A 23,807-nucleotide genomic window follows, 5' to 3' on the forward strand; every position below is an offset into this window, starting at 1 on the left:
TGGTCCCATTCTCATTTACTTTTCTTGTAATAATTCCTTTGTAACATATCTTTAGAAGCTAAGGAATTACTGGAGCTTTGAATCACTAAGACTTTGATGATAGGGATGGCTTAATCTCCACAGAGGCAGAGCTAATTGGCTTTTACATTTATCATCTGGTTTTGTTATTCGCAAATCCTGTTGAATTTAAGTAGGTACAGTTCTGGGACACAAGTACTCCCTGTCTTCTTTATTTCTAGGTCTACACACAAGAGCTGTAAATAAGCTTCCTATTGCTAGGAGATGGTTTGAGTTGTTTTTGTGAATGTGACTGGCTGGCTGTGAGCTGGCCCGGCATTTGGAGCAGCCTGTTGAGCTCTCTGATTCCCATGCTATTATCCTAGATAACATAATCGGAAATCAACAGGCTCAAGATAGTTCACTAAATTGGTTTACAAAGGATTGAGACAGTGTCACCCTTCAGGTGGACTCTCCTGACACACTTAGCCTGCGCGAAGACCATTCAATGGTGAAGGAATAGTCTTTTCAATATGCGGTCCTGGCACAACTGGATAGTTACCTGCAAAAAGTGAAGTTGGACCCCGTGCTGCATACCAGACACAAAAATTAACTCAAAATGGAACATAGACCTAGATTTAAGAGCTAGAACTAACTCTTAGAAGAAAGTGGAGGAGGAAATCTTCATGACCCTGGGTTAAACAAAGCCTTTTAGATATGACACCAAAAGCACAATTGACAAAATTAAACACTTTTGTGCTTTAAAGTAAAAAGACAACCCAAAGAAAGTAAAAAGACAACCCAATGAATAGGAGGAAATGTTTGCAAATTATGCATGTAATAAGCAACTCGTATCTAGAAAATATAAGAACTCATAACTTGACGATAAAAAGACAACCCAATTAAAAATGGGCAAATGCAACTTTATAAATGTATTTAATACCAATGAACTGTACAATTAAAAATGGCTAAGATGGTAAATTTTGTTATTTGTATTTTACCACAATAAAAAAATAATGGGCAAAGGATTTGAATTGACATTTCTGCAAAGAAGATATACAAAGGGCCAATAAGCACATGAAAAGATACTCAGAATCAATAACTGTGGATGCAAATCAAACCACAATGAGATGCCATTTTACATCCGCTGGAATGGATATGATAAAAAGATGACAGATAATAAGTAGTGGGGAAGATGTGCAGAAATTGAAACCTTCATACGCTATTGATGGAAACATAAAATGGTACAGCCGCTTTGGAAAAAAAGTTTATAGGTTCCTCACAGGTTAAACAAATGATCCAGCAATTCTACTCCTAGGAATATATCCAAGGAAAATCACACAAAACTTGTACATAAATGTTCATAGCTGCATTATTCATAATAGCCAAAAATGTGGGAATAATCCAGGTGTCCTTCAACTGATGAACGGGTAAATAAAATGGGACCTTATTTGGCAATAAAAAGGAACGAAGCACTGATACATGCTATAGCATGGGTGAATGTTGAAAACATAATGTTACGTGAAAGAAGCCAGCCACAAAAAACATATTACATTGTATGATTCCACTTAAATGTCCAGAATAAGTAAATTTATGTAGAGGAAAAATAGATTAATGGGGTTGAGGGAATGAGAAGTGACTGATTCAGGGTTTCTTTTTGGGGCGATAAAAACATCCTAAGGTTAGTAGTAGTGATAGATGCACAACTGAATGAATATACTAAAACTATTGAACAGTATACTTCAAATTGGTGAATTTTATGGTCTGTGAATTATCTCAGTAAGCTATTATATATTTAGAAAAAGAAAATGCATGAGAGAAGCACCTACCCAAGCTCACATTTATTCCACAATAATTCATTAAGAACCCGGACAGGCCTCCCAGGTGGTTAGACCTCTGCCTGCTGGACATTTTCTTTCCATGCTGAGTGAATAATAAGGGGAAAGGCTGTGGGCAGGGGCTTTGCTTGGTCCTGAACACTTACTGGTGCTTATTAAAGGAATTCGAAGATTGCTCTGGGGTAGTTACTAAGCACATCTCTTCTGTGTGTTTCCAGACATCCTCCGGGAATTCAACCCTTCCCTAAGGGGCTACGCTGTCGGCACTGGGACAGAAGATAGTCCCGGAGCCTTCCTAAACCAGGCCGTGTCGGGAGCCCAAGCTGCGTGAGCAGGGGAGCTTTGGGAATGAACAGCATAGGTCCTCGGGGGACCTGCTTGGGGGTGTGGCCTAGCCTGGGACATATGGCTGAAGGCTGGGGGGCTTGGTCTAGGGGAGGGATCTGAGGGTCAAAGATTAGACCAGGTGGCTCTCTTGGGGGTGTCCATTGCTGTAGAACACACAAAGCTGCTTGCTCACCCCCAACTCTACCCCAAGAACTAGTAACAGTTGACTCTGATGCTTTGAGCAAATTCCTTTTTCTGGTCTATAAATCTGATGTCCACGTACGACGGTGGCCATGAGAGGGCTTACTCTGAGTCTCAGCTTGTGGTGCTCTGTTCAGCTCTATCTTTCCTGTCCTCCTCTCCCTCCTTTCCTCAGACATGCTTTTCGGAAGTTTTTTCAGGCTCTACACTTTGTGTCCTTCCTGGGTCATCGGTCCCCTAGTCTGAGCCCTGGCCTCCCTAAGCCTTAGCCTCTAAGAGATGGGCTGGCTGTGAACCCTCCCAGGGGCAGTTGTGAGGCTCAATGCCATGGTGAATGCAGAAGTTCTGGTGAGCTACAAATAGCACACAAATTTTGGTCAGAATGGTGGTCCCAGCAGCAATGCAGCAGAGCCCACCAGGGAAACCAGTTAATGAACAAAGGAACCACTACGTCATGGTCCACGGGCACCAAATGCAGGTTCCTGAGAGCAGGTCGGCTTTCCTGGGTCCCACAGCTCTGTTTCTCTCTTAGGTCCCAGAGCCTTGAGTGCCTTTTGAGTTTGCTGCTCGGTCAGAGAATAAGTGAACACTATCCCAATTTAGGAAAAATAAATCCTATCTGGTTCTTAATCTTGTTTTTCCGGAATTATCACAAACCTTATTTTACCTTGGGATTCTGGGTTTTGGCTCCTAGATTCCTGACATCATTCTCCCGTTTCTCAACACCATCCTGAATTTATGAGCTGCCCTAGTAACTTTCATGCATTTCTGACAGGAAAGGTGACAAGTTTTCCAAAGCAGAGATCACATAAAACCTAATAGGTTTTAGAGTGAATTCTGTGGCTTTATTTTCCTTTTGGTAGGGGCAGGGATGAAAGGCTATCGTTTTACCACTTAAATTTTGAGCTTACTTTAAGATTACCATAATTTTGCTTTTTTCCGAGCGTATGTCAGCTGGGGGTATAAGAGGAGAGCTGGTTCTAAGCATGACTAGATCAGAAAGCCATCAAAGAATGAAACCTTAGTCAAGAAGGTAAAAGTAACCAAAACAGAATGTGATTCATATAGCCCTGGATTTCTTCCCGGCTTTCCCCCAAGGCCTTGGGACTCTTTTGTGCAAGGCATCCATTTGTCCAAGCACATCCTGAGTTGTAAGGAAGCTTTAGAATTATTATTCCCATGTCACCGATGGAGAAACTGTAGCAAAAAGAGGCAAAGCGGCCTGAACAGATGCATCAATCTGACCACATGTGCCCTGCAGGCCTTATCCCAGGTCTGATGATAAACCCTCAAGCATAAACGGCAGTGTACAAGTAACAAAGCACTTTCATGTCTGTTATTCCTTGCGATGGACACAACAGGAGGTCACATACCTATGCTTTCTTAAGGATGATACTGAGGCTCAGGTCAAGTAATCATCCTAAAACTCTGGTCCATAGAAAGAGCAGCTGCCCTGGTAGCTTTAGATTTACAGATGAGGAATCCGAGGCACACACAGGTTACATGGTTTACCCAGAACGTCCACCCAGGTTAACTGATACGTAGAATACTGTGACCAAGAACAGGCCGGTTGGGCTAATAGTTATGAGAGGAAAAGGATGATGACAGCTCATGTTTCCTGCTAGGCACTGTGCCCGGGGTTTAATTGATGATGACAATGATGGTGATTGTGATGATAGCAGAAATAATTTGATGGGTTATTTATAATATGGATGCCTACAGTGTGCAATTCTAAGTTCTTTATGGACACCTTATTTAATCTACCCAACAGCTCTATGAAGAAGATACGCTTACCATCCTCATGTTACAGAGGGAAAAATCTGAGGTTTTGCAAGGTCAAGCACTTTGCCAAGGTCTCTGAGCTGGTCATTGATGGCATCGGGATTCACACCCATGCTGTCTGGCTCTTATTCCTTAGGGCTGCTTTGCCCATGTCATTTACTGCTCCCGATGACTCTCTGAGACGGAGGGTTTATCTCCATGTTTGCAGTCTTTTTGGACTGGAAACTTAAGTTACATTCTCACAGTTAGCAAGCCGTAACTAAATGTCAAAGCCAGGTGTGTCTGACTCAACCCTGTCACCCCGAGGGTGAGGGCTCCTTGAGGCTAAGGTCATGGCACCTGCAGAAAGGGGCTCCTGCCAGGTCTTGCATGACGTGACATACTCACAGGCAGCCTTCTGTTTGCCCCAAATGAGTCTGGCATGGAAGGGAAAGAAAAGCATTAAAAAATGTGCCAGTCAGAACAATTCCACAAACAGTGTCCTCCAATGTGGAGTGCTCTGCCCTTCCCAAAGCATAGACATTGCTTACCACCCCCACCCCAGCCCCAGCCGAGACCGAATGGGAAAGAAGCTCTGTGGCAGGAGCATGGCCTTAGTCCAATTTGCCTGCCATGTACTAGATTCCATGTATTTGATTCCTATTCTCTCTGCTAAGTCTCCTGCCAGCCTCAGCTTCATAGTCCCTGCTCCTCACACGACTCTTCTTGTATCTGCCTACAGAGGTTTATCTGTTCAGGCCAGGAGGCTGGTGGACCTAATGAAGAATGACACGGTAAGTCTGGGGAAGGTTCCCCAGATTTGAGGTAGGACTCCCTGAAACAGGGAGTGGGCAGGAGAAATCCATGGAGACAGAGAGGCCCAGCTTTGGGGAGAGCACAGGGCCACCCAGAAGTTCAGAGTCTACCTTTAAAAAAAAATAAAACAACAAATGACTTAGCACTTAGGCCTGTGTGACCTATGACTGCAGGACCCCAGAACCAAAGAACAGAAAATGTTGCTATCCCCCCAACCCTGTGGTGTGTGAGGACCCATCTCTGCCAGTGTTCAACACTTTGTATTTTCCTTAACTCTGGGGTAAGATATTTATTTACTTGTTTTTTCCTATTCATTTCAGAGGATAGATTTTCAAGAAGATTGGAAGCTAATAACCCTGTTTATAGGAAACAACGATCTCTGTAATTTCTGCAATGATCCGGTAGGTGTCCAGGCCCTTAACTCAAAGCTCCCACCAGGGAAGGATTGCCACCCCAGGCCCCTGGGCCGGGGGGCCTGTGGTCGGGTGTGGATCCAGCCCGGGATTAACCCTGAGATGGAGAGGAGGGCATTCACATCCAGGGAGAGATGCAACAGGACAAACGGGACCAATTATGAGATTCATCCTGATTAGGTTTCCTACCAAGGTGATCATACCATAAGTCAGCTCCTTTCTCCAGTATTGAACTGGCTCACCATCTCCACCTTTATGCTGTTACTTGTACAGGAAAGTTGACTTCCTAATGCAGGCATCTAGGCAAAGTTCAGATGGGAAACCCAAGAGCCAGGCTACTGCCCTGTGGGTGCGGTGCTTCTTCCTGGAATCCCAGATTCTCTGAGGTGGAAGAAACCCATAGCCATACCGACCGGTCTCCCACCCACAGCAGGGATGCCTTCCATAGAATCCAGTGGTTGGACATTTCCAGGGATGGGCAGCTCTTAATTTGCAAGGTAGCCCTAATTAGTATTACGAGTAGGTGCAAATTGTTTTGTGCTATTTTGTGTTAAGCCCAAATCTACCTCCCTGTGACCTCTTCCTGTGCTGGTCATGACTGTACCTCTTCTACATTCAAGTCAGCTGACTTTAACAACAATGGGTTGGTTTTTTTGTTCTGTTTTCCTTTGTTTTGTATAAGCAATGCACATAGGAAACGTATCAAAGTACAGAGACAAAAAATATTCTCTATAACGTAATTACAACATCCAGAAATGCCACTATTAACATTTTGATAAATGTCTCTAGCATCTTCTGTGACTATGGAGAAATTGCTCTATTATTTTCTCAAAATGATGTCATCCTGAAAATATTGTTTGGTAACCTACTTTTTTTTAATAGCAACATATTGAGAAGATCTTCCTATGTCAATATTTGTTATCCCATAAAATAATTCTTAATGACTGCGTAGTAACCCATAATATAGATTGTCTGTAATTGACTTAACCATTCTCAATTATTTGGCACTTAGATTATATTACTTCTAATTATGCCTCTTATAAAGAACACCAAGATAAACATCCATCTCTATGTACATCCATAATTGCTTCCTGGTATATAGTCTAAGTAGTAAGCTTTTTAAGCAAAAAGATATATATACTTTCCCAACGTTTTATCATGAAAATTTCCAAACATACTAAGAAACTGAAAGACTTGTATAGTAAATGCCCATCTACCCACTACCGAGATTCTACCATTGTTAACACTGTGCTATATTAATTTAACACATATCCATCCATCTTACTTTCTGGTGATGCCACACATTTTTAATGCTTTGGATACGTATTGCCAAATTGCTCCCAGAATGTTTGTGCCAATTACGCCTATTCGCCCACATTTCAAGTGGCAATGTATGTTATTTAATAGCTGCTAAATGAAAACATTGTATCTTGTTTTCGAATTTCGCACTTATTTACTTACTAGGTAGGAACAAACTTTTATTTCTCTTGTTTAATGCTCATTTGGACTTCTCCTTTTGATAAATTCTATATTATTGGCCATTTTCTGTTAAGGTATTTATCTTTTTATTATCGATTTGTAAAAAGCCCTTATATTAGGTATACCAACCCATTGTCAAATATGTTGCCTATTTGTTGTCTTCTACTTAGGTTTGTTTACTATGTTTTCTGATAAACAGAATTTTTATTTCCAGTTTCATTTGTTGGGCGTGCTTCCTCTGCCAGGCGGTGGACTAGGAGCTAAGCAGAGAAGTGAAACACAGGCTCTATTCTCAAGGAACTCACTCTGTCAGGGCAGGGAGACACCGTAACCCGATGAGAAAAACATCACAATATGGTTCTAGTGCTGAAGTCCGAATCGCCACGGGAATTGGCAGGGATGGGGGTTAGTGTCAGAGGTTAACACAAAGTAAGAGGCTTTCCACCTGGGACTTGAAGTTGAGGATGTTTGTCAGGCAGGAAGGAGACCAGAAGAGCAAAGTTTAGGAAGTGGCGAGTCCTGCTGTGGTCTGTGAGCACCTGCCCTGGGAGGTGACCCAGCCCCCCAGACCCCTCAGAGCCGTCTTTCCTTGCATCAGAGTCACCAGGGCCTGGGGGTTTTAAGCTGCGATGTGAAGGGCTCACAGCGGAGTCCTGTGGCTGCTGGGCGGGTGAGGAGGGGGATCACGGGCCCTCTCCCACTTCCCCCAGCTTCAGTCTGGTTGGTAGGGCAGGGCTCTTGGTTCGATTTCATTCAGAGAAAGGGTTCCATTGCTTTAAACAAGTTGAAGAACCACAAACATCAAAATCAAGAGAAAGAACCATTAAAATGTGTTTACGCTTGGGGGAAGGGGTTCACAGGACCCTTCCTCTTCCCCTCTGTTATTCCTTAAGTGATTCGACTGAGCAAGGTCCCCAGCCCCTTGAGTCTCTCAGCGGAAGCAATCAAGCCATAGGACCAGAGGATGTTCAAGCTGCAGGAGATCTTCGAGGTCCTCTGCTCCAACACCCCATTTTAGAGGGGCCCAGAGATGCTAGATGCTATAGCTGGGGCCCTGCACCTAGATGATAGGAAGTGGATCCAGAGCTTTCTTTAGCTCCATGCAGAAGAAGGGGTTTCCCATGCAGAAGAAAGGGGTCACAGCCATGACAAGCCTGAAGACCATGGGGTTGGTATGGAGGCTGGGGCCCCCAAGGCAAACCTATGTTTCAGTGTTGCCCATTCTGGCTGAAACACAGGAAGGAAGGGACCCAAGAGAGGAAGCCACCTTGGTCTGCTGAGAGAGAGAGGGTAATGGATGGTGTTAGACATTTTCTTCTTCCTGCAGGCTCACTATTCTCCCCAGAACTTCACGGCCAACATTGGGAAGGCTCTGGACATCCTCCATGCTGAGGTACGCAGGCTGGGTCACACGGCCTCTGAGCAGCTCAACCACAGCCCTCCTCCTTGGCCTCAGACAGCTTGGAGGTAGCTCTGGCTTCTAGCTGAGACCTCCCTGCCAGGTCCCCTTTAGCTGGAGACCAGCACTGACTCGTGCCATCAGTCCTGGTCCCAGCAGCCTGAACACAGAGGTGCCGACGGGGAGCAGAAGGAAGTGGAGTGGCAGGGGTGAAGGGAGTGGGTGAGGCCGGATGGGAGGCAGTAGACCTGCCACCTGGTGAGAGGGGCTGCCTAGCACCAACCCTGTCAGGAACCGATCCTGCCTTTGCTCAGGTTCCTCGGGCATTTGTCAACCTGGTGAATATACTGCAGATCATCAACCTAAGGGAGCTGTACCATGAGGAGAAAGTCAGCTGTCCAAGGCTGATCCTCAGGTAGGACAGAAGCTTCTCCCCGTTCCCGAAGGGGTCGCGGGGCCCTTGGCAGAAAGTGGCTGTGATTAGTTAGAAAACCCACGGGCAGAAGTGCGAGGAGTACTGAGACCATCCCGTTCTCTAACCTGACAAGGCCTAGAGAAGGAGACTTTTGTGACCTCAGGATGGGCCTCAGCCACCTTTGGCGTATGCATATACCGCCTGGCCATGCTTCTGTTGTCATGTCAGCTCAGGACACCCTTCAGTCCCCCAGAGGGGAGAGTCAACCATGGGGATGGAGTGGGCCCGTGTGGACAAGGCTCACTGGCCCCTGGCCCATTTTTGAGTGTGTTCAGAGCTACCCTGCCCCCCGCAAGGGGCACATTTCCAAAACAGAGGGAGCCTCTGCTTGGTGTAGGGGCTCCAGGCTGGTCATTCACAAATGTAGGGCTATTGTCACTTGCTAGAGGAGAAGGTGGCCAAATTAGATCAGTAGAGTCTAGAGGACAGTGTCTTCCTCAGAGAACAGAGACCCTCAGTCCCGGAAGACCCCCAAGAGGCCTTCTTCATCCCCAGTCTCCAAAGCCAAACAAAGGTGGCTCCCTCTCTAGTATTACGTCTCCGTGCCCCTCATAAATGACATGTCCTTCTAACCCAAACATGAACATTTCTCACAGCATTGCTTCCTACAAGGCCTCCTCTGGACCATTGGCTGATGTCATGATGGCTGTGCCCATTCCCCCCACCCCCTGCCAGCTCTGTACCAGACACTCCCCCACCCCACACACACCACAATCCTTAACACATTACATGCTAATTATTCATGAGCCTCTCCCTCATAGTCCTGAACTCTGTGTCTGAGTCACTGCGAACACAGCATAGGGGCACAGCAGCTATTTGCTGAATAATTCACAAGGGCCAGATTTGCTCCTGGAAATTAAGACATATCTTAGCTGCTCCCTTGAAGATCCATGCCAAATCTCACCTGGGGGCCCCGACTGCATAGGTCCCTTCAGGAGGTCTGAGGATGCTGTGAGCAGGAGGATGGCTGGATGACACATGCCTTTTAATGCAGCTGGTGTCAGGCATGCTATTTTCAGCTGCTGACTCATTCCCTGGCTCCCACTTTCTCCAGTCACTGGGCCACATGGGGTTTAGTGTATTCATTCCATTTCAGAGCAGCTCACCAAAAGTCTCTTGTTACTGATCAATGCCGGGTTTGTAAACAATTAAATCTAAAAGTTCAGAGTAGGCATTTGCCATGTCCGTTCTCAGATCTAAAACGGCCAGGTCACTGACTCTGGGTTCGACAGGCTCGGGTCCGGCTGCCCCTCCGGTGCTCTGCTCTCCCTGCCCCTCCACTGTTCTGTCTCAGTGGTGGTGCTTTCCTTGGTGGTGCTGAGTCTACACTGAGCCAATCCCCACTGTAATCACCTAGTCCCCCTGGTCCTAAAGCCCAGATTTGCAAGATGGTGCCAGCCAGACCAGAGCTATGTCTAGACAGAAGCAATTTAACTAGGGTTTAAGAGCTCAGGTTCAAACCAGATGGACTTGAGTTCAAGTCCTGGTTCCTACACTTAGCATCCACGTGACCTTGAGAAAGTAATTAAACGCACTGAGCCTCAATGTTCTCATCTATAAAATGGGGATAATGGTAACATAACTTCTAGAATAGCTAAGGAGGATTAAACAGGTTAAAACCCATAAAACTCCTGGCACAGTAAGTGTTCAGTATGTGTTAGCCATTATTATTATCATTGTTTTAACTATTTTGAAAAGGAGGTGTGCCTTATCTGTACTGCGCCATCCTCAAATAGTCATAAGGTCACTCAGCTCCCTAAAAATCACTCCTGCAGATGTTAGAAGTAATGATTTCATTTTCATGAGCAAATCCAGGTCTGGGAAATCTTCAGCTTCATCTGGTACACTTAACAGGTTAGCCAGCCAGGGCCCCCATTAGCACAGACTCCTGATACCTCCAAGTTAAATGTATTTCTGTGTCATGCACTCAGACAGTGATTTCTTCTGTTTGGACTGCAGGGATTTGTGCCCCTGTGTCCTGAAGTTTAATGACAGCTCAACAGAACTTGCCTCCCTCGTTGAATTGAATAAGAACTATCAGGTGAGCTGCGAAAGGGTTCTGAGCTGCACAAGTCCTGCTGTGAGGTTTGGTTTCTCTGGGTGGAAAATGAGCACATGCGTATGTTGTTTTGACCTTGACTGGGTGTGAGGTTACCACTGACCAGTTTGCAGATTTAAAAACACTCTGCAAGGCAGCAGGGACTACGATTCCATTTATTTGAATCAAGCTGTAGAGCCAAGTCCCTGAACGCACTTCACCAAGTCTCAGTTCCTGGCCGTATACAAAAACAGATATTTCCAGTTGTCCCTGGGCATGTGCATGAGCTTCCACCTCCCAGGTGGGAAACTCTCCACCCAGGGGGGTCTGGAGGATTCCATGAGACAACAGGCATTCCCTCTGCCCTGCCCCCCCAGGGACCAGGTGTTATTGGGGAGCAGGGGGGGAGAAAGAAAGTCAGCATGTGCTCTCCAAACACCCTGTGGGTCGTTTGTTTTAGGCTTTTCTCCATCAGATCTTTGACCAGAACAGCTGACTCCCTTGACTCTATCTTGAGTTTCCCCCAAATATCCAGTCACTCGAGAGGACAATGGTAGCCTTCCAGCCCTTCTAGAGTGGGCTGCAAACAGCTCCGGGTGGAGTCATCCTTTAAGACCAAGGGCTCCTTGGAACAAAACACTTCCCTGCAGACTCTTTTGGGGACAGCCATACCCGTCAGGGATATCAGGACTCAGGAGAATGAACCTCTATTTATCACGCTCCAATGCTGCCACTCAGCCCTCCAGGTGACTCCCCAATTGCATTTCCTTCTGCCACGAGCAGGTGCCTGTGTCCCCAGGGCCTGTACCAGGAGAGGGAAGTCAGCAAGGTTATGGCCACGAGAGCAAACCTGTTCCGGGTGGGGTTCTTAGGTGCAAGGAACAAAAGCTTAGGAATTCTGTTTAAGCAGATTTATTATTTCAGTAGAATACCTGGAAGAGCTAGAAAGCTAGGGTCAGAGGCCAAGCCACTGGAGTCATGGAATTTTAAGAGCCAAGCCATAAGAATCGAAATCAGGACAAAGAACTAGTCCAGCGAAGACACCATGGACACCACTGTTCCTGCTGCTTCTAGGAACTGGATGAGCTGCCACCCTCAGCAGAAGGGAGTCTGTGCTGTCCCTCCATCTTTCTATCACCAGCTCCCAACCCCAAGCCTGAGGCGGGAGCATTGATTGGGGACCTTTGGGCACATGCTCATGCCCTAGGTGTGAGGGGCATTGGGAAAGCCGGCATTTGCCTTTCTCACCTTCTACAGTGAGAAGCAGACTGTTTTTCATACAGTAGAGTTTTTCAAACACAAGGAGTGGGTTCAGATGCTGGGTAGACATAAAGGAGGACTAGCCATCAAAATTGCCTTCACTGACCTTTCTAGATTGGCCAGCTGTTCCCAGGTCTAATCCTGAGACCCTAATTAGCATCCTGGAGAAGCTCCTAGCTCAGCCACCCGAGGCCATCATGCCCTCTCTCAGAATCCTCACCCCTACTTCCTGCAAAAGCTATGGTTCCCAGCACTCTCCCTGGAGAGGGCCATGGCTATTAGTACCACCGGGTGCCAGGCATTCTAGACACTATTTCTTTCATTTCTCAAGAGGTGCATGATGCCACTGTGGCTGATCCACAGAGTAACCAGGAGCATTGAAAAGGATTTAAGGGATGGTCTGGGCCTTGCCCAACATCCTCCGTTTACAGATGAGGAAATAGAGGTCCAGAGAGAGAAAGCATCTTGCTGAGAGTCACTCAGCTAGTTAGTGCTGTTTCACCTTCTCTGCCTTGCTCAAGACTCTGCCTGTAATGAGGAGACTCCCTCAGGAGGTCAGAGGTAAGGCTTCCCCAGAACAGAGGCTCTTTCTGGCCCACCCTGGGAAAGGAAAGTTCATTGTCTTCTGAAGTGACCACGCCAGTTCCCAGGTATGCAAGCCTGACTTCCCTCTCCAGCCAGAGTTTTGGCCCCAAATGGTGGAACCTAGCAAGCAGGGAGAGAGCAGAATCTGACATAAATGGGTACCCAAACCAGGGTAATCGGTTATCCCAGAACTGAGCTCAAGTGGAAGCTGTGAGACTAAGAGCTCCGTTAACCCTCCTAGACAGATCCAAGAGTCTCAAAAGGCGTGTGCGAGCACAGGAACACACGTGCTCACACACACGCACCATGCACAAGCAATATAAGTAGGCATTAAATGTCATTGTTGATTCACCTTTGATTTTCTCAACAAATGTAGAACAGAAATAAAATAAATGTAAGGATTATCCAAACAAGTCATTTAATCAAATACAAACCCCACCCCCAGTCTTTGTTCAGAAGCTTTAAAAAGGGGATCAAGCCGATGGACTTGGATTTTTCCTTCCCTTCGCTTTTTTTCACAGCCCAGGTCAAATATATGCAATTGCAGCGGAGGGTGGGGGTAGGGGTCGAGGTAAAGGCCGATCTAAAAAGTAACTGGCTGGCTCCTGGTCAGGTGAGATTTTGCTGCAGACTGACTTCACTCAAAGGTCGGACTCTGTTTAATTCTATGGCAGAGCGAGAGATTGAGCAAAGACCGAGCAGATGCAGAGCGCCCCTGACCCATGTCCCCTTTGCCTCCTGCAGGATAGGACCCACCAGCTGGTTGAGAGTGGGCAATATGACACAAGGGAAGATTTTACAGTGGTCGTGCAGCCTTTCTTTGAAAAAATGGACATGCCAAAGACCTCGGTAAAGAACGCAAGCATCATGGCTAAGTGGGGGGCACGGGTAGTGCCCAGCTATTTCTGAGTGTCATCTGTATTACCTGATGTCTCATAACATGGTCCCTCCTGTCTGCCCTGTGACCAGGAGGGGTTGCCTGACAGCTCTTTCTTCGCTCCTGACTGTTTCCACTTCAGCAGCAAGTCTCATGCCCACGCTGCCAGCGCCCTCTGGAACAACATGGTAAGTAAGATGACTGAGATAGGAAAGATTATTCTCCCTCTGACAAGAAAAAGACTCTGGAACGCTTTTGTCGGACCTCAGAGGCCCGTCACTCAGGCTGTGAGTCCCGGCACAGCGACGATAAAAAAAAAATCCCATTTCCTTTGTCCCTCCCTCCCTTCTCCAGAACTGGCCTGCATCCTGACCACCTCTTATCATTCCTGCCACCTCTTTCTCACACTCCATCTTTCTGCTTCTTGGTTTAGCTGGAACCTGTTGGCCAGAAGACAACACAGCATAATTTTGAAAGCGAGATCAATATCACGTGTCCGAATGAGGTAGAGTGAGAAGCACATCCTTGCAATGGCTCCATCTAAAACATCTTTTCCAGCCTTTTAAAGTCTCATTAGGGTTTTCCAGTTCACTGCATACCAGGGTTCCACCCTCACTGCCAGCTTTGATCACCTACCCACTCATTCCAGTTAACCATCCACAATGCTCCGTCTGGTTGGACTGTGATGGATGACAGTTCCAGGAGACCCTAGAGTGCTCCTTCATCTCACATGTCACAGCGAGCCCTAGCACAAGTGTGGGCTGCACAGAGCTCTTTCTTGCTGGAAAAAGAGACACGGCAGCACCATCCAGCTTTCATTTTGAAGGCTAGGGGCAGGGAGAACATCAAGGTCAGGGTGGGACAGAAGGGCACTCTGTCTCCACGTAGCCACCACCTCCATGGGAAGAGTGAGGAGCCTGGAATCAGATCTGCCAGGACAGAGGTGGGGATGGGGATGGTCATTTGGAAGCTGGAGCTAGGAAAGCAGACGATAACCAGAGAGGCAAAGCAAATCAAGACCCTCATGTTCACTCAAAAATTGAAAGATTCTTGGACTTCTGCAGCTGCTCCTTCACCTCTGTGAATTCCTCTGCAGCCCCAGAGGGGGCCCACTGAGCTGGGGCTTGCATGGGGCCGGTCCTCAGAGCTCCTCACTTTTTTCGTCTGGGCAGGAAGGAGCCCAGGCTGCTGTAGGGTAGGAGGGGCATGGGGAGGCAAGGGGACTCTAGGGAGTAGGCGTATGGGCTTGTATTAGCAGAGTGGTGCCCTGTTGGGAGGGGGCAAGGTTGAGAAAGAGAGGTGACATAGCCACCCCAGCCAGCTGGGTGCAAGGTGAAGAGCAGACATGGTCATTCCTAGGGTCTGTCCTAATAATCGTGCTGCAGGGTTTATCCTAATTGTTCAAGCAGATTCAGAGTATGTTGGGGTTGCAGAGAAAGCCCCAGTGCATCCTGGGAGGGAGCCCACAGGGTCAGCCTGGCAGGGAGGGGCTTGCAATGCGGAGCTGGGAGGCCGAAGGTGTTGAAAGTGTTTACGCCGAGGTCAGCACTTCTTGAGGGTGGGCGAGCAAAGAGCAGCACAGGAAGCGAGCTGAATCGCCGTGGTTGCTCACCCCCCTCTTCTCACAGGACTGGCCGTTTCTGAGCACCTACAAGAACAGTGTGCAGGTATCTGCGTGTTATTTTCTTTCGGCTCACCAGCCACTGCAGTGGGTAGCCCCTGAGCTGGGGCTGGCCCAACAGGGTGGGTGGGAACAAGGAGGCTCACACTCTTTTATAAAGTCCATCCACCTATACCTCAGATGGATGGACCAGCTAATGAAATCACAGCCTTATCAAAGACATAGATGAAGATTCTGTTCTCCTCATAAAGCTGCTGTAGAATCAGGGGTGGGGTGGGGTCATTTTGTTGACACCCCGATTCTTGCATGGGGTGGTAGAGGGGTCTAAACTACGTTAGCAGATCCCAGGCTGGCTGATGTTCAGAATGGCCTAGGGAGCGTGTGTCAAGTGCCCTTCTGGGCCCCTTCCCAGGGAGGCCCAGAAGTCTGGGTGAGTCTGATGCCTAGCCAGCCTCTCTAGTCCGTTTCATCCCTGAGATTCATTTTATTCCCTTAGGATCATGGGAGCCAGCTGCTGTGCAGTGACAGAGACCCATCTACCACACCGCCCACCTCAGGTAAGCCCCCTGTGACACACCAGGACTCCGGACCTCTCCACAAGGACTCGCAGGTTAATGAGTGCTCCAGCAGAGCTTTTCACATGTCACTGAATGACTCAGTTATGGCCAGTGCTTGCTTCCTGTCTGGGTGGTCACCTGGAACAAGTCCCTGATTTGTCCCTTTCCACCCTGTAGTGATCGATGTCTTACCAGTCAAGCCTGGAACTGTTTGCTGCCCTCCCAATTCAGCCCCTTAAAGAGAGCACGAGTAGAGGAGCATGTAAACCCCCCGATCAGTGCCCCAGCCCTGGGATGTGCCTTCACTGAGGCCCAGACATGGGGAGTGGGGTGCTGAGGGAGTCCCAGGAGGAAGCCAGCTCTGCGGGTCATCCTGGGGCCCCAGGATCTGCAATTACTGCTACCTACAAGGCTGGAAAGGTCCCCGGAGTCTTCAGAAGACACTTGAGGGCACAGAAAGGCCTGACATGATTATTTCTCAGATTCTTGGTGGTAATCCAGAACCCAGACATAAATGGGCTGTGCATCAGGCCCTGAACCTCGGCTCAGATGGCCCAGTGCACTCAGGTCACTGCTGACCTCCCACATTACCGCTGGGATCGCACTGTGCCTCCTCGACCACACACCCAGCCATCCTCTCCCCTTCCTCCTCTCCCTCCTCACAGGTACAGGATTTCTCTACTGTGTGTCTTACGGGGACAAGTTGTCTTCCTATAACCTCCGCCTGCACAGCACTATGGACACGCAGTCCTGCGTGGCCCAAACCCACGTGCAGGTTGTGTTTCTGGTTTTGCTTAAAACGAGAAGCACCAGACTGTCACGGCAGCTTCCTTTCCATGGACTCAAGTGTGTCCATTTGTCTCCCCAGTGCATGCCCTGAGACCTGCAGACATCCAAGTCGTAGCTGCTCTGGGGGATTCTCTGACTGTAAGGACTCTGGGGCCCTGGGTAGGGTGGCGCTGGGGGTGGCTGCATCAGTTCCAGGTCCCAGTTCTCCTGACCCAGGGCCCGCACTGCTGACTGCTGCATGATCCTGCTCCTCTCCCCTGGCTCTGCCAATCCAAGAACATGGCAGTGGCTTGTTTTGGAGCCGCTTTCTCGCTCAGGTGTGCAAAGGGAAATCTTTTTCAGGAGTGAACTGAATTATCTCAGAGAGTGGAGGTTTTGAACCCCTAACAACACTTCATTAACAAATTGCAAAAATATGTCATTTTGACTCAAAGAGTCTTCCGTACCGACCTACGTGGGTGGTCTTTTCCCTTTGGACGATGCTTTCCAAGCAACGCAGACCCTTCCGTTTCCTGTTTGCCTCTGCACGGAAAGCACAAAGACCCCAGAGTGGTGGCTAAAACCCTTCTCCTAAGTTCTGAGAAAGAAGGCTGTTTTACCAACCCAGATGACCGCTTTCTGGCAGCATATCTACGGCCATGGGATGTCCCAGAGGGAAGAGGAGAAATGTGAAGTTTATGGGAAATCTGCCCACTGCAGTCCACTCTCAAAGCTATGAGCTCTTTCGTCATTGCTGATAAAGAACTTAGGAGCATGATGCCGATAGCAATGACGTAACAGTGTCTCACATTTGTAAAGCATTTTAGAGTCTTCCAAACTTCTTACAATCAATCCAGTTTGGTCATTAAAAGAACCTTGTGAAATGAACAGGACAAACAGAGACTCAGGGACATGGACAATGGACTAGTGGTTACCAGAGGGTAGGGGGTGGGGGAGGAGGGAAGAGATAGACAGGGTAAAGGAGGACAAATATAGGGTTTAGGGGGAGGATGAAGTGGGTAAAGGGGATCAAATATATGGTAGCTGAAGGAAACTGGACTTTGGGTGGAAATCACACAATAGAATATACAAAGGTCAAATTATAATGTATAATTTGGTATTAATTGATATAATATTCAGGTGTATAATTACACACCTGAATATTATATAATTATATTAACTAATGTTACCGCCAATAAACTTAAAAAAATAAAATAAATTAAAAATAAATAGAAGAATGTGCCTGTGAGATGAGCAGGGCCTGTCCTCAGCGTAGTAAGGAGGCAGCTGTGATTTGCAGAACGCGAGCCAGGTCCTCTGACTCCTGGCCCGGCGTTCCGCTCATGTGGGATGAGTATGTTGGGAGCCACCCGCAGATGCCCTGCATGTTCACAGCATCCCTTTTATTTGATTTGCTGACTTTCCTGTGTATTTTGGTATATCTTCAAAGGCTGGCAATGGAATTGGCTCCAAACCAGGCGACCTTTCTGATGTCACCACTCAGTATCGGGGGCTGTCATATAGGTAATGTTAACCCTTGACCCCACCACCCCATGTTCATACCCAGAGATTGGAGCGGGGGGGTGGAATTATGTCATATAAATGCATAAATACCAACGAGCAAGGACCAGGTCTGGAAAGGTTTTTCAGAAGGAAAAAATATATATATCTATAAAATGTGACAATATGGTGAGCAGAAAGGATCTTTTACTGTTGATGACTTTCTTTTTTTTTTTTCTTTTTTAAAGTCGTGCAGAAAAAGCAACCCAGGGTTCTTATCAGACTCCTGGGTCAGCCAATCTACCATGAAATGTACCTGAAAAGCACCAAACCTGAGTCTTCACCTGCCCATTTGCATGTCCATGCGCACATGTAAACGCCCTCATGTCTGTTTCCTGTCTCTATGTATGTGTCCTTCTATAGTCTCTGCCTTTACATGTATGTATACATCTGTACACACGACTCCAAAACCACGCACACTGCAGGAGGAAATAACTGAGACCAAATCACTACCAACAGGTGTTGAACGAGGGGGGTTTGTGGGAAGCACAGGGAAGCGCTTGTGCTCATTTGGCAAGTACTCTGTAAAAATAAAAGATGTCCGAGAGGACCATAGAATAGGGAACAACCAACCCTGGCAGCAGGGATGGAAAGGCTTCCCAGAGAAGGCGGTACCCGGCCATGTCTTAGATTAGCAATCAGGCAGAAAGGGCGAGAAAGAGCGTTCCAGCCACGGCAGTAGAAAAGGTCAGGTGTCGGGTGAGCGGTTGGATGTGGGTATTCTTAAGTTTCTTCCTTTTCTAATAAAGTTCCTGTTTATGTGTGCTTCACAGTAATTGGAGGTTTGCTCAGAATGCAAAACCATTAGAACAAAGCCGGCCGCGAGAGGGCAGAGCACTAAAGAGAAGCCGAGCGGCCCAACCACGTTCGCCTCCTCCCTTTTCCTCAGCGTGGATTTAAATGAAATATTTCTTCCAAGAAAGTGAGAGGGAACGGCGTGGGGACGATCAGGATAGTGACAGTCCTCTGGCCAACCCTGAGGATAGTCTCAGAGAGAAAGGTTTTCCTGGGTGAGAGAGGTGTCCTCACTCAGCCTGCAGCCACCCACGGAGAGGGTCAGGGCTTGGAAAACAGGAGGACATCGCCTGCTGAGAGCTGAGGTACAGGCCTCTGCGTTCCACCCCCCAACCCCCCAAGTTTCCACATACCTCAGCCAGGTAGGTGGTCTCTACCGGGCTGCTGTGGAACAAAACAGTCTCACCGTCTGACCACTCTGCCCCAGACGTTACCGAGGCTGCCAGATGCAGAGCGAGCAGAGCCCACTGCCATCATGAAAACACAGGAGGCTGTGGCAGCCGCATTCAGTCTCAGCTAAAGAAGGCAGTGGCCTCACATCGCAATGTGGACAAATAGAAGTAAAGTAGACAAACCAACCAGCAGAGGGTGGGTGAGCTGTACCTGGGTGATGTGGAACGGGGCAAATTCCCCTGAGTAACGGGGGGTGGACCAAGCTCTGCACTGAGAGGAGAGGGTTCTTTGGCGGAGGGTGTAGAAGGAATTCGACACACACGTCAACGTTAGATTCAAGAGGAAAGTTTATTAGAAAAGGGGTCACACTCCACAGAGTGTGGCCTCCCCTCAGAGGCAGAGAGGAGGAGCACCTAAGAGGGACGAGGACAGTGAGAGAGACAGAATAGAAAGTACCTAGAGAAAAAGATTGAGAGGGACCTGGAGTGTTTGGGGAATTCAGCTTACATTCATTCTATAGTTCCTGTGAGTTACAGTTTAAAGGCTGTGTTTACCCATTTCCTTTGATATGGACAAACAGGGAGGAAGCGGAAGGAAGAGTATGGAGACTTAAAAGGCCAGCTGGCAGTTCGCAGACTTTAATCTATAGGTTCCCCATGGTTTTAGCCCTAGGGAATGAACGATTTTATTTGCGTAGGGGCCACTTAGAGACTGTTGTTCCTGTTTTCCCTTCACAGGTGTGAGGTACCGGTTGTTAGCGATCCCAGCAGAAATCTTCCTTTGTTCTGCAGGTGTCCTCCTGGCCTGGCTGCAGGGCTGGGCAGCGTGTTGCAGTCTCGGAATGTAGCTTGATTTAACATTTTAATTCTCTTGCCTCCTCCCTACATTTCAGGGAAGTGAGGTGATCTGCCCAACTTTACAAACAGTTCTATAGGACAATCTCCTGCTAGACATTTCCCTCTCCAAATATGGAAACATTCAGCCATTGCTCTGTTTCTTTCTGCAAGTGAGGTCCAGTAAGGCCTACTGTTTCAGTCCCCCAGTTCTCATTCCAAGGCCTCTGTATTCAGTGGCTGCTGTCCCTTTAAACCCTTTGTCCTAAATTTTCAAATATCTGCCCTAGTGTATTATTATTATACTATAGATCCACATACGTTAAAGATGGAAGTTCCAGCTCAGAGCCTGAGAGACAGTCCGACACTTGAGTATATAGAATACTATACATTCTACCGTTTTCCAGAGTGTGTTGCATGAAACACTAGCCCCAGCCACGTTCCTGAAGAGGCAAAATTCTTTGTAGTTTTTAAAAAACATTACCTATTGTATCCTTTCTCTGAGGAATTCACATGCATGCTAGCATATTAAAGGCTGTGAGAAGCTCTACAATGAAGGCCTCTGTTTAAACGGTATCTGGGTGATCCAGTGTTCCCAGAACGCTTTCTTCGTTCACATACCTCCTAGCATCCCCTGGGAAATATCCATGTAGTAGACTGATCTGAGAGAGGCAGTTTTCTGAAGCAATTAAAGCTTCTAGATTGGAAATACCAGGCAACGAATAACTCTAGGTGAATTAAGAATGCAATTTGAGCCTTTTCCTCCAAGGAAACCAAGTAGAGAGGACCTAATGGAGTTGAATGGGGGAGAAGTGGACCCAGAATTCTTGGGAGGTAGGTGGCTGTGAGCAGGACCTACAGAAGGAGGTTTGACTGTGATTATTTCCAAGGCTCCTTGACCTGTGAGAGTCACAGAGATTGAAAGTGTAGCAAACCAAAGGCCTTTAGAACATTGCCTCTTCTTCAGTTGAAATAAGTTTGCTTGTTTGGCGCCATTCAAAGGACCCAAATAAAATTTACTTAGTAGAAAATGTGTTTCTTTGTCTTGTTAACTGGAGTTCAATCACACGTTAATGAAACTTCTTTAACAAAGGTTATTGAGCATTTATTCTGTATTTTTCTGTGTGTCGTGGGTGATAACAGATGAAAGAAGCCCAGCCATGGAGCTGGGCTAATCGGAAGGTCTCTCGTAGACTAGCTGTTTCCTATGGATCTCTCTTCTTTCATGTGTCACATCGCTCTGATAAAAATGAGGGCTTAAATGTATTGCTACATATTTATTTGTATAATTCTCTTTTTTTCCGAAAATGGGCTCAGAGAGAGAGGTCTGGAGCCTGTTCGTCTCGATCAGCCACCACGCTTGTTTTAGAACAAAGAAATGACAAGTAGGATGTCCTTGACAGGTGTGTTTATGCATGCCTCTGTGTTTATGTTTACATGTCTACTGAAGGAAAAAAGGAAACGGAGTGAGAACGCAGTGATTGGAGAAGGTGGATGATTTATAATTTCCTTTCAAGTGTAACGTGTTCTAAGTAAAGGCTTTTAGTCCGAAGAAATAAGGATCAGGAAACAGCTAAGGCAGCAGCTTCATGTACAGTGGGAAAAGAATCGTGAGCTCAGATGCCCAGCCATCTTGTTCAGACATCTGATGAGAGGTGGGAAAGAGATGCCTGAGTGAGGTTAGAAAGGTAGGGCTTATCTGGCTTCTTTCTCTCCACCACCTGGGGCTGCTGAATGGCTTGAGCTCAGCCACCCTGGAATGAAATAGTCAACTTCATTCCAAGCATTCCTTGCATGAAGAACAGCCATGAGCCATGACTTTGATTTATGGCCCGACCCTACTACTGGTGGACTGGATGCTAACACCATGTTCTTAAAATCTATTGGCCTGGAACAAATATGCTGGGATTGAAGAGGGTGGGGCAGAAAAAAGTAACAGTAAATACAGTACATTTGAACATTGGACTTTGTTAAAATAGAAATACTTCTTGCTTCCCATGTGAATTCAGTTTGAATGCATGCAAGGAAATGTATGTCTTGGAGTCAGATTGAAGGCCATAAAACGCAGTTAGATTAAATGAAATTAGATTGGGCATTGGAAGGCAGAGAGGCCATCCCCTGAACCTGCCACTGGAATTTACATCACCATGGGGCAGAGAAGAGCTTATCCATTTTCTGAAGGTTTCCAGCTCAAGCTGGTTTTTACTTACCTTTATGGTCCTGAGTTGCCTTTAGGAAGTTAATGAACCCCTGTGCACCTCAGCTTCCTACTCTGTAAAACGGAGATAGTCACATCTACATCATAAGCATGTTGAGAGAGATGAGATGACTCATGTAGCAAATCTAGTTCCCGGCTAGGCACATAGTATGTACTCAGCTAAGTGCTCTCCCTCCTGATTTGGTGGAGAAAAGAAACAGCTCTCTCTTGCCTTCAAATCCTGGATTTGGAGGAATCCAACCCATTGAGGAATCTGAATTTTCTCAGAATCCCTCAAACACAAAGAGATGGGTCTGGCATATCTTACAGGTGCTGATGGCACAGGCACTCTTTTGCAAAGCCTATGTACTGATTTCAGTCTCACTGGTTTGCTCACTCCCTTACAGTTCAGGAGGAGATGGCACTCTGGAGACCGTGACCACCTTGCCAAGTAAGTAACCACCAGGGGCTTGAGTCTGTCCACTCCTTGTATCTGACCCCCAGGCTTCTTGAGAGTGCCTCTGAGCTAAGAAAGAGGAAACAACATCTTCCTTACGACTACCATTGAAATGGGAGGAGAGGCTCAGGGACAGGCAGCCGAACGGGGTGGAATAAACATTCTATTTGGAGCCCAGAGACCTGGGTTCAAGCCCCAGCCCTTCTGCGTGCTTGCCAGGGGGCTGAGGGCCAGTTACCAAAAATTCTGAACCTCAGGTCTCTTCAGCTGGTGCAGAGCGTGTGGAGACAGTCAGATGAGAGAGGATTCTCTGCACAATTTTCTGTGAATTGTGAAAAATGAGGAAAAAGAAAAAATTGAGAGGTTCTTGCTGCCTTGGTGTACCCTGTCCTCAAGTCATTTCAACTTAGGCCCCAACTTCTGCTGGGCACACACTCCACCTCTCCCTGGGCTACATGAGTCTGGTAACACAGCTCACTTTGGGGACCCTAGACCAGAGAACATATCCTGGCTTTCCGTCCTAAGTTCTCCATGTCCTGTTCACCCCGTCTTCTTCCAGATATCCTTCGGAAGTTTAACAGAAATCTTACAGGCTATGCAGTGGGCACAGGTGATGCCAATGACACAAATGCGTTCCTCAATCAGGCTGTCCCTGGAGCAAAGGCTGAGTATGGCATTTGGGGAAGGGGGCCTATGGGGAATGGAGTGGGAGGCATATAATCCCCTTGAAGACTAGAATACTGACCTCTGTGTGTAAAGGGGACATTTATCCATTTGCAGCCATGATTTGAGGGGCTCTTGGCCTCTTTCTTCCCTGGCCGCCACTCTGACTAAACTAGAGGCTGGAGCTTAGACAAGACTCACGCCCCTAAAGGCTGAACGCCTGACCTTGCTTTCAGGTGCATCATGTTCTAATCATTTGACTAACTGACCAGCATTATCCAGTTTTTAAAACTTGCCATGGCATGATGGTGCTAGAGATATTCACCCTCTCTAAAGTCTCAAGTGGCAAGTCCACCACATGGATTGGCAAGCCAGAATCTCCAGCCTTAGAGGCTTCTGAGGCAACAAGTCATGTCCTGTCACTAACCCCACTGTGGAGCTAACAGGAAGTACAGTTGCAAAGCCAGAAGCAGCTAAAGCAGAAGTGTTCAGCCTCC

At 47.3% G+C, this 23,807-nt stretch overlaps 1 protein-coding gene across 1 annotated transcript in view; it reads left to right on the top strand.

The window, feature by feature from the left end:
- Positions 1 to 23,807, top strand: part of PLB1 (phospholipase B1) — a 120,842-nt gene that overhangs the window by 61,086 nt on the left and 35,949 nt on the right. Inside the window, exons 22-36 of the mRNA XM_006910435.3 lie at positions 2,054 to 2,162; positions 4,867 to 4,918; positions 5,261 to 5,341; positions 8,160 to 8,225; positions 8,546 to 8,646; positions 10,666 to 10,747; positions 13,334 to 13,438; positions 13,559 to 13,654; positions 13,900 to 13,971; positions 15,095 to 15,133; positions 15,584 to 15,644; positions 16,513 to 16,571; positions 17,863 to 17,936; positions 22,598 to 22,641; positions 23,207 to 23,315. Of these exons, the coding sequence (XP_006910497.1) occupies positions 2,054 to 2,162; positions 4,867 to 4,918; positions 5,261 to 5,341; positions 8,160 to 8,225; positions 8,546 to 8,646; positions 10,666 to 10,747; positions 13,334 to 13,438; positions 13,559 to 13,654; positions 13,900 to 13,971; positions 15,095 to 15,133; positions 15,584 to 15,644; positions 16,513 to 16,571; positions 17,863 to 17,936; positions 22,598 to 22,641; positions 23,207 to 23,315 (1,150 nt within the window). The remainder of the gene's footprint in view (positions 1 to 2,053; positions 2,163 to 4,866; positions 4,919 to 5,260; positions 5,342 to 8,159; positions 8,226 to 8,545; positions 8,647 to 10,665; positions 10,748 to 13,333; positions 13,439 to 13,558; positions 13,655 to 13,899; positions 13,972 to 15,094; positions 15,134 to 15,583; positions 15,645 to 16,512; positions 16,572 to 17,862; positions 17,937 to 22,597; positions 22,642 to 23,206; positions 23,316 to 23,807) is intronic.

The sequence above is a fragment of the Pteropus alecto genome, unplaced genomic scaffold (genome assembly GCF_000325575.1).
Source record: "Pteropus alecto unplaced genomic scaffold, ASM32557v1 scaffold61, whole genome shotgun sequence".
NCBI classification, from domain to species: Eukaryota; Metazoa; Chordata; class Mammalia; order Chiroptera; family Pteropodidae; genus Pteropus; species Pteropus alecto.